Source organism: Odocoileus virginianus, unplaced genomic scaffold (assembly GCF_023699985.2).
Source record: "Odocoileus virginianus isolate 20LAN1187 ecotype Illinois unplaced genomic scaffold, Ovbor_1.2 Unplaced_Contig_3, whole genome shotgun sequence".
Classification (NCBI taxonomy): Eukaryota; Metazoa; Chordata; class Mammalia; order Artiodactyla; family Cervidae; genus Odocoileus; species Odocoileus virginianus.
Genome location: NW_027224320.1, coordinates 2663895 through 2676053, shown reverse-complemented (window position 1 = coordinate 2676053; position 12159 = coordinate 2663895). Strand labels below are relative to the sequence as shown.

The 12159-nt window shown below is 45.5% G+C and overlaps 1 protein-coding gene across 1 annotated transcript; it reads right to left on the bottom strand.

Moving 5' to 3' along the window:
• Positions 1-3865: 3865 nt before the first annotated feature.
• LSM3 (LSM3 homolog, U6 small nuclear RNA and mRNA degradation associated) lies at positions 3866-12104 on the bottom strand. Its single transcript, XM_020872575.2, has 4 exons — positions 12014-12104; positions 10707-10817; positions 8560-8655; positions 3866-4273 (listed from the first exon to the last, which is right to left on the bottom strand). Exons 1-4 carry the CDS (start codon positions 12032-12034, stop codon positions 4193-4195), a joined length of 309 nt encoding a protein of 102 aa, XP_020728234.1. The 5' UTR covers positions 12035-12104; the 3' UTR covers positions 3866-4192.
• Between the last annotated feature and the right edge of the window lie 55 nt (positions 12105-12159).

Here is a 12159-nt window from a genome sequence, read left to right as displayed (position 1 = left end):
GTCATGAAACACGGCTAAGCTCCATCCACACTGACGCCCCCGCCTCCACCGCCCCCCAGGGTGCTCGAGGGCCTCTTACTAGATGCCAGAGCAAGGACTTCAAATCGCAACATCTCTGCTATGAAGTGTGTTCCAAAACCTTTGTCACTAATCATCAGGAGGGTTTGTTTTCGTGTACGTTAGCAGAGATGGCAAGTTACTCTCACATAACAGGCACTCTGTCTCCAGCTCCCACCCTCTCCTTGCCCTGGCTCCCTTGAGAGAAGGGCCCCTCTCCTCACTCAGACCAGAGTGCCCCTAGGTGGGTGATCTGACCTTTAGTTCCATGATGGGCACGTGGCGCAGGCCCAACCAGCCAGTGTGCTCAGTCGCTCAGTCGTGTCCGACTCCTGGGCACCCCATGGAGCCCGCCAGGCTCCTCCATCCATGGGACTTTCCAGGCAAGAATACCGGAGTGGGCTGCCACTTCCTTCTCCAGGGGATCTTCCTGACTTGGGGACCAAATCCGCATCTCCAGCATTGGCGGGGAGAGTCTTTCCCACTGAGTCGCCTGGGAAGCCGTCCTCTAGTAGGTGACTCGCTCTCAGCGCAGCTGCCAGAAGACCTGCATTCTGTTTCCCATCTCCTTCTGCCAGTGTTCCACTGTTGAATACTTTAAAAACAATGTCCACTAACTGAGAAGGGTCCATTTCACAGACACCACATAACTTCTAAAATTTTTTAATCTCTGGGGCACTTTGCCTGATGAAGGTCATATTTATCATCCTTACATTCTCAGGGGCCTCAGGGTCTATATCTGTGTAGCACCTATAAACTTGATAAATCCTTTCTAGAAACTCTGATGGAGCCTCAGTTGGTTTTTATCTCAGGAATTTTAAGTTTGTCCAGGTACCCCGTTGGGTTTTCTCTCAGATCTCTGCACTGTAAGGTGGTAGTCCCCTGACTCATTTTTCCCCGGATGCAATAGCATAAAGGCCTCTATATGTGGTGCGTGCCAAGTCACTTCAGTCGTGTCCGACTCTTTGTGACCCTATGGACTATAGCCCAGCAGGCTCCTCTGTCCATGGGATTCTCTAAGCAAGAATACTGGAGTGGGTTGCCATGCCCTCCTCCAGGGGATCTTCCTGACCCAGGGATTGAACCCGAGTCTCCTGTGGCTCCTGCACTGCAGGCAGATTCTTCACCGCTGAGCCAGCGGGGAGGCCCTCCACTTACGCTCTTTTCTCTTTTCCCTGCCATTTGCAAAACACTTGTTAACTGTGAGATCGTGAGTCAGAGGGGCCATTGCTCTTCTGATCCTAACATATATTGGGTTCTCCTCACCATGATGGCTAGGCAGGGACCAGCACGTGAGCCCGTCGAGAATGAAAGCACGGCAGCTGGCAAGCAGGTAGGCTGTAATCCTGGATCTGCTACTGGGAAGGGCCTGCCCAAGAATGAAATCCACGTAGCTCACCAGAGCCGAGGCACACAAACATCACTGAGCCTCTGGAGCCTGCCAGGGCGACTCCCAGAATTTTCAGTGACCTTCCGACTAGTGCAGGTGAGCATTGCTCACAGCTGGCAACCGCTTGCCCAACGGAACATTCCTCCCTCTGACTGCAGGCTAAAACGTAGGTATGTATTACAGGCATTCCTCGTAGATTGTGTTTCACTTTATGGCTCTTATTTTTTTAAACCAATCGAATATTTGTGCAACCCTGCATTAAGTTTACTGGAGCGTTTTTTCCAACAGCATTTCCTCACTTCATGTCTGTGTCACATTTTGGTAATTCCTGCAATATTTCAAACTTTTTCATTGTTATGGTAATCTGTGATCAGTGATATGCCCTTTATTGTGGGGTTCTGGAACCAAACCTGCTCAGTAGTTCCATGATGTGCCTGCATCTGTCATAGAAGGATGTGTGAAAATAGCCTAGTTTGGGCAGATCTTTAAAAACCACTATTTAAAATGTGTGAAAAATGCCTATTTGCAGCTGATGCTTTTAGTCTTACTTGGGATGCTCAAGTCACTCAGTTTTCAATTGGGGCACGTGTCATCTCAACGCTGTAGCTGCACATTTTGTCCACCCTTGTTTGTGGGAAACCATGACAAGTCAGGACCATAAGCCAACACGGGGATCCAGGTATGGCATCTGCTTGAGAGGCTTCCCCTTGAGTTATGTGACACCACGTCACAGAGACTACCAGTCCCAGCTCCAGTGACGTCGGGCCGTCCAGCTGGCTGGAGCTCAGGGTGCCGTGCAGCCCTGGCAATCCAAGCATGGCTCCGGGGCCCCTGACTGCACCCTCAGAGGGCACCACCACTGCAAGCCTGGAGAGGCAGCCTGGAGGGAGGACTGCGGCAGGACGCTGCTTGAATGGCCCCTACTGCAGGCTGGGCCCCAGCTCCCACCCTCCGGGTAGGCAGCCTGAGCTCCGTAAGGGCTCGCAGAACTGCCATCTGGGGATATGCAGAGGATTATCCTGCAGGCACACTTTTCAAAAATATTTATTTGGCTGTGCCAGGTCTTAGATGAGCACTCAGGATCTTCAATCTTCGCTGTGGCATGCAGGATCTTTAGTTCTGAGATGTGGGACCTATCTCCCTGAGCAGGGATCGAACCTACACCCCCTGCATTGGGATTGCAGAGTCCCCAGCTGCCAGACCACCAGGGAAGTCCCCATCCCCTGTATCTTAGCAGCCAGGACTAAGCAGACATTTGTATAGAGCAGCTGGGTTTTATGTGCACACGATCGCAACTGTGTCAGGTGGTAAGGTTCATGGTTTTTAGAAACATATTGTGTGTAGACAATAGTTCTCACAGCCAAAAAATAGTTCTACCTAACCTATCAATTCTAGAAAAAACAGAAAGATGACCAAGAATAGAAAAAGTATTCATGAATTAAGCAGGTATCAGATGCCACAGGGATAGAATCGGAGTGGCCACCACGCCAGCCTGTGGTGGACATCAGGAGCCAAGGCTGCCTACACGCTCACCCGGGGACTGCCTGGGACGCACAGGCAAGAACTGAGAGCTCACAGAGCTGCAGTTTCTCATGACGTCCTGCAGGAGAGCTGTCACAGGGACGTCACAGAAGACGGACACAAAACACCTCTGCCAGGTCTACTCTGACAAAAGATGCGGCTCTGAAACAAGTGTTCTGTTCAGGAAGGATGATCCAAAGGATCAACCACTCGCCACCATCAGAAACACAGTCCCACTTCTTCAACAGTGAAGAGGCTGCTGTAAACACGTTCCATCTTGGGACCTCCTAAAGCCTGGACCAAGTGTGCGGGTGGCAGAAGGGTTCTCTCCTGTCTACTGACGTTGACGAAGCCTCTAAGTCAGCTTGCCCACACTTGTTTTCCTCTTCTCCATTAACTTGCAGCAACAGGCACAACAAAGAAAATGAAACCACTCTGCACAATGTCTAATGAAAGCGTCTTTCTTGCACATGGCTGAAGACACTGCATGTTGGCACAGTGTGCTGATAATGGTTAACCGCCACTGAAGCCCGACTTTAGGAGGATCAGGGCAGACAGTCAGCAGCACCGGGCTTCACCGTCCACTGTAGTGCGAGTGCTTTAGATGAGACGTCATCAGCCCCCCCACACCGGCCCAGCCAGGCGGCTCTGGCTTGGGCACTGGTCTCTGCGTGCTCACGGCATCCCGTACACGCATGCCACCATCAGCATGGCCCTCACTGCCGTGCAGTCACTGCACCTCAACAAGGGGCTTCCCAGAAGGGCCCAGGGAGGGACGCAGATCCACAGAACTGCAGTTCCCAGGACTCAACTTGGTGCCGCAAACACAGCAGATGCAAACAAGTGTACAAGTGAAAGGAAGACGTGCTTAAAGAATTCACAAGACAGGAGACCACATTAAAAACAAAAAAAGGAAACGACAGACAGATTTAATTTAAAGGCAGAAACCTAGAAATTGTCCAAATAAACAGTGGAGCAAATCAATTCCTGAAAAAGCTCTGTATCATGGCGATCACATTTATTGGAAGGGGTGGAGAAAAATAAAAATGCCGTTTAGCTGAAGAACTTGTGAGTTATCTACAAATCAACTTATGTCAGAAGTGGAAGAATTCTTGGTTATTTCTTAGTATCAAGATGTACATCCGTCTCTCTTTTGAATATCTTCCACATTCAAAGAGGAAATCACACAGTATAGCCCATCTTCTACACAGGATAAATTCTGTTTCAGCCAACTCTCAACGGTGGGGCAACGAGCACAACGCCATCTCCCCGTACAAAGAGCATCGGAATGTTCCGTTTTGTTGACTGTAAGAGGAGACACAAAACAAAACACAGAACCCATTTATACAAGTTTGTAGCAGTGGTGTTCATTTTCTAGATAGAAATTTGAAAACAAAAACCCACAGATTCATCATAACACAAACAAATGGCTTTAAAACCGTGGTCACTTACCTTTGTGACAGAAAGAACCATCTCCTGAGTGTTTCTTTTCCTGGAACACAACCGGGGGAGAGGCTGCAGCCGTCCACCCAGCCCGTTCTCCCCTCTTCCTGGCACACAGTTAGACACTTCTCACTCCCTGCCAACCACATAGCGCCACAGACTGGGTTTTAACCAATGAGAAGTGGACAGAAGTGACAGCTGACCCCAAACGTCCCACAAAGGCCCTCTGTGGCCTCCCCTACCACATGGACTCAGATTACGGAGAACCCTGGGGATGGCAGAGCCAGGAGGCCGGCATCCCTGACTGAGCACGAGGAGGAAAGCTGGTGCATCAAGCTAAAACCTCACTAGACTGTGAAGTGAAGTGAAATCGCTCAGTCGTGTCCGACTCTTTGCGACCCCATGAACTGTAGCCCACCAGGCTCCTCCATCCATGGGATTTTCCAGGCAAGAATACTGGAGTGGGTTGCCATTTCCTTCTCCAGATCTTCCCGACCCAGGGATTGAACCCAGGTCTCCCGCATTGTAGGCAGACACTTTACCGTCTGAGCCACCAGGGAAGTCACTAAAGACTGTGGGCACAAATAAAATCTTCCCATGTTGCTTCACTGTGGCACTAATCCACTCATGTATGGAATGGGTATCTTTTGTGTGAGCCCAGGGAACAAGCCTTAGGCAGTAAGGAAAGAGATATGGAAGGTCTGAAATCTTCTCATGCCCCAGTAAAACTTTTTGCCTAGAAAGTAGCTAGAAAGTAGCCTTAAGACATCCCAAACCTAGGTTCTGGGGAAAAGGCTGGAAAAAGCCAAACACTGGTAGTGTTGCCGTTAACCTGATGCACTGGGCAGGGCAGTGTAAGGAAGAGATGAGCTTATGCGAGAACTAGCAGGTTTTCAAGTAGCGATAAGAAACAGCATTCATAAGGTCAAAAAAGCCAACTGTTTTTAGACTCCAAACTGTGGACAAAAAGCAAGAAAAACAGCTCTGAGGGGAAGACGAGATTAAGGGTGTTGCCTTCCCATTCAAGTTTATGTTAGCAAGTGACCCAGGGTAGCCAACATTAATTTGTATGAGAGGAACTTACACAGGTTAGAGGTAGATAACTAAAGAAACAAGTGAAAGTGAAAGTGAAGTCGCTCAGTCGTGTCCTTCGTGACCCCATGGATTGCAGCCTGCCAGGCTCCTCCGTCCATGGGATTTTCCAGGCACGAGTACTGGAGTGGGGCGCCACTGCCTTCTCCCAATGAAAAGAAACAAAGGCATCTGCAAGTTTCATCTAGAAAAGGACTTTGAGGTTACTGGCCCAAAGAATAGGTTGGAAGTAAACAGACAGGAAACACAAGAAGTCATAAGTTTTAAAGAAATAGCACTGACAAAAGATCCACCAACAAAAGCGTTTGACAAACTGAGTATGCCAGCATACGTGAGTGTTTCTGTCAACACTCTGCAGCTCCCATATTTAACAGTAAAAACACAGGTAACCAATAAAGAGCTCTATACAAAGAAAGAGTAATTTTTTTTTAGTGTATGTCCCAAATATTGCACAGGTCATACTTGACCTAAACAAGGTTTCTCTTACTACTTATGCTTCCCAGGGGATCTGTCACTGAAGGACCAGGGACTGCTTAGGGTCCCTGTCCTTCCCTTTTCTGAAAAGGAGTGCTTATGGCGGTGGACATCCTGTCCCTGCTCAGCTACAGTGCAGGCGGGAGTGGTGACAATCCATTCTTCTGAGCTTACAGGAATCTGTGCAACTGACCACATGTAGCTCTGACGGAGAACTGTTACTGTGCCAGGCAGAAAGTATTGGAAGTAATAGCTAGGTTTCCAGAACTTTTTTAACATGTAAAAACTGTTTTATCAGCTTCTTAGGTACTGGAACATAAAAAGAGAACCGTAAATTCAAATAATGCCTATAAACTTAGTATGTTAAATTCAGTATACGTATCTGTCCGCCATGAATGTATGTAACTCTTTGTATCTCTCAGGGTTCTCAAGTTTTACTGTGCATAAGATCATCTGTTTAACAGCTTTTAAGGCTGTTTCCTGGCTCCATGCCCAGAGATCCTCACTCCAAAGGCCAGGGTGGAGCCTGTGAACCTGCATTTCTAAGAAGTTTTGGGTCTGCCCATATTTCAAAACCCTTGAGGAAATTAGTCCTCCCAACAACCATCAAAGTGGGCTTAGCAGTGGAGCCTTTTCCCAACTGTGGTCTTCAGATGAGACCCCAGACCCTGCGCAGCCTCGTGAGAGACCCTAACACAGAAGACCCAGCTGAGCCTGGACATCTGATCCCCAGAAACTGTCAGCTGGTAAGTGGGTGTGCTTTTAAGACACGAAGGTTTTGGCCGACTTGTTACACAAAATTCTGAGACAAAGGGTTCAGATAGCTGAGAAAGTCAGGACGGGAACAGGAGCTGAGAGCGGCCTCACTCTGAAGGTGAAGGGCACCAGGAGCCTGGTCTCAGCCATGCCGAGTCTGAGGCAACATCCAGAGCGGGCGTCTGCGCAACAGGAACATCAGCGAAGAGTGACGCTCAGGAAAGACACAGACGCATCCACAATCACAATGGCCACCGACCACCACCTGCTGCCAGCTTTACAAGCACCGAACTCAGTGCATCTTGGAAGGCATAATTACTGTGCTGGCATTTTACTGAGGAGGTCCTTGAGGCATAGAAAATTTCTATAACTTGCCCAAGGTCACACAATTAATCAGCAGCAGCCAAGATGTGAACCAAGATCTGTTCGCCCAGAGCTCAAGCTTTTGTGCTGTACTATTATTATAGACTGATAGCTATGACAAAGAGTAACTAACAATTAACACGTGAGAGGGAAAAATGCATATTAAAACACAAATAAAATCCATGTTCAGAAGGAAAAAGAAATCTAGCCAGGAATCAAGAGTGCCTGAAAAGAGGCGGAGAGCCAGGATAAAGCAGAAGCACAAAAACCAACAAAGGCTAACACCTGAACACTTACTATATGCCTGTCGCCATCTGAAGGCTTTTCATGGAATCTCTCAATGAATCCTCAACGGCAGTATGAAGTGAGTCGGTACTACCATCCCTATTTTACAGGCATGGAAACTCAGTCACAGACAAGTTGGGTAACTGATAGAATTATAGAGATGGTAAGCAACAGAGTCAGGGCCTGAATCCACGCGGCCCTGTAGCCTGAGCCTACATTGTAAAGCAGGACACTAGAGGAGAGTCAGAGACTGGCTTCTAAATACTTACAAGGCTAAAGAATAAAACGTGCCAATATTTGGAAGATCTGCATAATTCAGTGAACTAACATTTTCCAAATGACCAGGGTTTGATGTAACAAAATTATGCTCATATACAAGATCCATTCCAAGTGCAAGGTAGACCAATGAACTTACACATAACAATATGGAAAGCTCACTGATGTAGTTTTAGATTCCACACTACAACTCATCTTTAAGAAACTACTGCTTGTTGAGTTTGCTACAGCATTAAAGGCAAGTATCCACAAAAAACACTCGTCCCTTTTCCAGTTAACCTATCTGTGTGACGTTCAACCATAACGTAGCACAACAGATTAAATGCAAAAAAAAAAAATGTAATTAAATGTTATCCATTAAGTCAAGCATTTGCAAAACGTAAAACAAAAGACACTTCTCACTAAATATTTTGTTTCAGAAAACACAGCTAGTATTTTCAGAAAAATGTTATGTATGTCAACATGTAATAGATTTATTATTTTTAACTAGTATTTTTTAAACTTCTCGGTTTTCGTTTCCAATAGGTACTGATAGATAAATCTACATCAAACAAAACGTCATCCTATATTACTGTTATACACAGCACACAGTGGCCTCTTATACAGCCATATCTCAATGCATCCTGGCAAGCCAAACAGAAGTGATCAGTATTCCTGCCCACAGGTGAAGAAGTTACGACTGCAAAGGTACTGTCTGCCCAACATACCCCAGATAGGAAGTGGCCAAGCCAACACTGGAAACCCAGGTCTGTCTGACTCCAAAGCCTTTGCTTTTAACTGCCTCACTCCACTGAGCCCATGAATAGGTATCAAAACATGAAACTCTTTCCATAAAAAGTATTAGTTTACTGGATTCTGAGAACTGACATTTTGAAAGTGATGACTAGAACTGCATGACTTACTTTATATATCTCTTCGTATGTTTCTTCATCAATTTCTATAGTTGTCACAGTTTCTTCCACATCTCCCAATATCATATTTAAATGCTGATCATAAGCCTGAAGTGGGAAAGTGAGGGACCAAGAAATTTAATAAGCAAATTAGGGAAAAAAATGGCTCAATTACAAGTAACACGTAACATTAATACTTACACCACAAACTTTTACATGCAAATAAAAAACAACCCTGCTGTACAATGTTTCTTTGCAGATCATCTCCCGTGATTACTTAATTGGCTAACACAAATATAAAACTGTTTATGGTCAAAGATGAATTTACGCAAAATAATTTGAAGTTATATATAGTAAAGGAAATAAAATTCTTTAACTGCTAAGATGATAGCACTAGTCTCCTAAAGGCACAAGACACAGTCACTCAAACCTCCCTGTCCCAGACTAAACACCACAAAGTAAACTCAAGTAGAGCAGCACCCTGCATATTTTACAGCCTTGCCAGAATTAACTGCTCAGCACAATCAACAAATAATGCAACTCAGGTATTCAGGGATGTCAATTCAAGCTCCAAAGCTCATGCATTTGACCAAATGGTGAAGCTCCAGAGTGGGGGGCAGAGGGTCTTGCTTAGAACCCACTTGAGTTACTTTTAGTCAAGGGTTAAATAGTTTACCAGCTCACATCAAAATAAAAGCAGCCAATTAGCAACACAGGGAAGTGCCAGGCAAAGCACACAAACAAGAGCAAAGATCCACAGGTGAGAGCCCCAAAACAAAGGCTGGGGGGTCATTCAGTGCAGAGGCAACTGAGTCCACACAGGGGACTGAAGAAGCCTCCCAGAGCTAGGGCAACATGTCTGTCCGGGAGGGCCTGTCTATGTGCCACTGGCCCAGGTGATTAAGCTGTTCTATTTTTCTCTGCAAAATTGCCACTATTCCATGTCCTGGGGCTCATCTTCCTTTCTGCAATTTAAGACTTAGGTCTCCACTTCCTTTCCAAGTACAGGAGGTTTTTGACCTTTAGGTTTCATATTAGGTAGAATCTTGCTACTGAAGAGACAGCGGAAGTCAGACGGCTTAGGTTCCTAGTCTGGCCCTCCTTTCTACTGGCTATGTCACGTTAATCAAGTAACTTTACCTTTCTGAGCCTGAACTTCTTCAAATGCAAAATGGGGAGAGTATCTACACTCATAGAATTGTTAAAGAGATTAAATGAGATATTACAGGCAAAACACTTAGAATAACAGTACCTGGTTTAGTGCTGGATAAAAACTAGCTATTTTTAATCACTTTAGGGTAGAATGGCAAGAATAAAAAGAACACACTCAGCAAGTATTAAGCTATCAAGGAGAGACAAAACCTTTAATATACTCTTTATGAATAAATGGAATCACCTCAAGGGCCCAATCCTACAGAAATATTGATATATACAGATATAAACAAAGGTCCACATATAAAAATGCTTATTGCAGCATTACTTTTAGCAGCAAGAAATGGAAAACAACTTTGGTATCACTACTACCACATAAAGAACTCTGCAAAGTCATTAAAAAATAATAATGAAGGTTTAACATGTACTCATGATCAATAATTTCCAAAAAAGATTAAGTGGAAAAAAAAGGTTCTTCCAAAAGGTATAGAAAGATACCACTTATTTTTTTAGAGATGGTGTATACAGTGCAAATATATGCACACAGACACATATTCATGTATGTAAATATACAGAAAAGACCTGAAAGACTATAGACCAAATAGAAGGAATGGCTACCAGTAGAAGCAATGACATTCTACTTTTTACTCTACGTACATCTGTGCTATCTAAAATTTTTCACAACAGAACACAAATTAATATATATACATGTCAGTAGTTTAAGGAACACTTAAATGAGAATGGAGAACAAGTAAATGTTATTTATAAAAAAACAGAAAAGAAAAAATGAAAGAAATGACAGTGTTCTTTAATAAATACACCATTTCCATTAAGAGAAAAAAATGTTAAAAATGTGAATAAAATACCGTCGCATTTGGCCTTTAGAAATATGGGTGCCTTTCCACCTCCTTCGGGTGGACAGTCAACATGCTCTTCCAGAGCGGACAATTTCCACCTTTCAAAGGAGGAGGGGGAAGGAAATAATCTCAAGGAGACAGCTTACTCACATGTAACCTGCCTCGAAGCTCTCTGTCATTTCTCATCTTCACATAGATGCGCTCGTCCAGGCTGAGCCGGATGAGATCCAGGGGCTCTTCCACAGTGTTGGTCGTTTGTTGCTGATAAAAGAAACAGGCTGAGTGACACTACAGGACTAGAGTGAAGGGACTGAACCCTCCGCGCCCTGCGTGACTGTGGGCAAGTCACTTAACCCCTCTATGCCTCAGTCTCCTAATCTGTAAAATGTGTGTATCAACAGTGCCTACCTAATACTGTTGTTGTGAGGCTTAAAGGACAGTGTATGAAGGTGTAGAACAGTGTCTAACACTAAGTGCTGGATAAATGGGGGCTGAAAAGTACGAAGAAGAGAGACAGGAGTTAGGACAAAATGATCATGACTCTGTTCCCTCAAAATCCGAACTGTTTGACCCCATTTCAGGGTGGAGGGAGTCACTCTCTCAGGGACTTCACCTTTATTTCAAGTATCATTTAGTAGCCTGAAGACCATACATTTAATGACTACCACATAAGAGAGAATGCTATGTAGAGATCAATGTTTGAGGGAGGATTATGACTTCAGTACAGGGCAGGCTGAGTTTAGGGAGCCGTTTGGCCAGTAAGATGAATATATTAGTATTTTGCGGATACTACAGAATACTGGGTGAAAGCACTGTCTGTGACTCTGGGAGTGTGGGCTCAACTCCTGACTCTGACACTTATGAACTGGGATTAAAAATCGTACCATCTCTAATTCTCAGTTTCCCTGTTTATAAATGACTGGTAAAGAATCAGCCTGGCAATTCAGGAGACGCGGGTTCGATCCCGGGGTCGGGAAGAATCCCCTGGAGGAGGAAATGGCAACCCACTCCAGTATTCTTGCCTGAGAAACTCCATGGAGAGAAAAGCCTGGAGGACTGCAGTCCACGGGTTCCCAAGAGTCGGACACGACTTAGCACCATCCTCCCTTCGTGATTATTGTGAGGAGTAAAAAAGGGCTAATGTATTAACTTGATGTATTTGAAATAGTATCTGGCAAACAGAAACATACCCAAGAGAAAGGAAATGACGAGAGTGAGGAATAACTAGTTTTCAGCGCGTTTGGAACAGTAAAAGATCTCAAGGCCTGACGTAAAATTCGGAGGGGGCGCGGTTAGCCAAACTGGCAGACTAAGGCCGTGAAGACCCAGAAAGAGGCGGCATAATTGGCCACCTTCCCGTGAGACTGGAAAAAGCAAACCTGGTAGGCAAACCCGGGCACAACCAGACCCAGGAATAAATAAGCTGCTGGTAAGCTAGCGCTTCAGACGACACTCACCTGATCCACGTCGTCCGCCATCTTTCAAACCCTGCGCGCTTTCCCGCCTCTCGCGAGAGCACGAGAACCGCCCCCCACCCCCGCCTCCGGCCCCTGGAAACGCGAAAACACAACGCACCGGAAGTAGAAAGAAATCGGTTTTGCGG

What these genes read in the sequence shown, in the direction of transcription:
- LSM3 (XM_020872575.2), bottom strand. Translation starts at nt 12,034, where the DNA reads ATGGCGGACGACGTGGATCAG. An exon ending in TGGCGGACGACGTGGATCAG is followed by an intron (nt 10,818 to 12,013) that starts GTGAGTGTCGTC and finishes TTCTTTTATCAG; the next exon opens with CAACAAACGACCAACACTGT. An exon ending in AGCTTCGAGGCAGGTTACAT is followed by an intron (nt 8,656 to 10,706) that starts GTGAGTAAGCTG and finishes TTCCCACTTCAG; the next exon opens with GCTTATGATCAGCATTTAAA.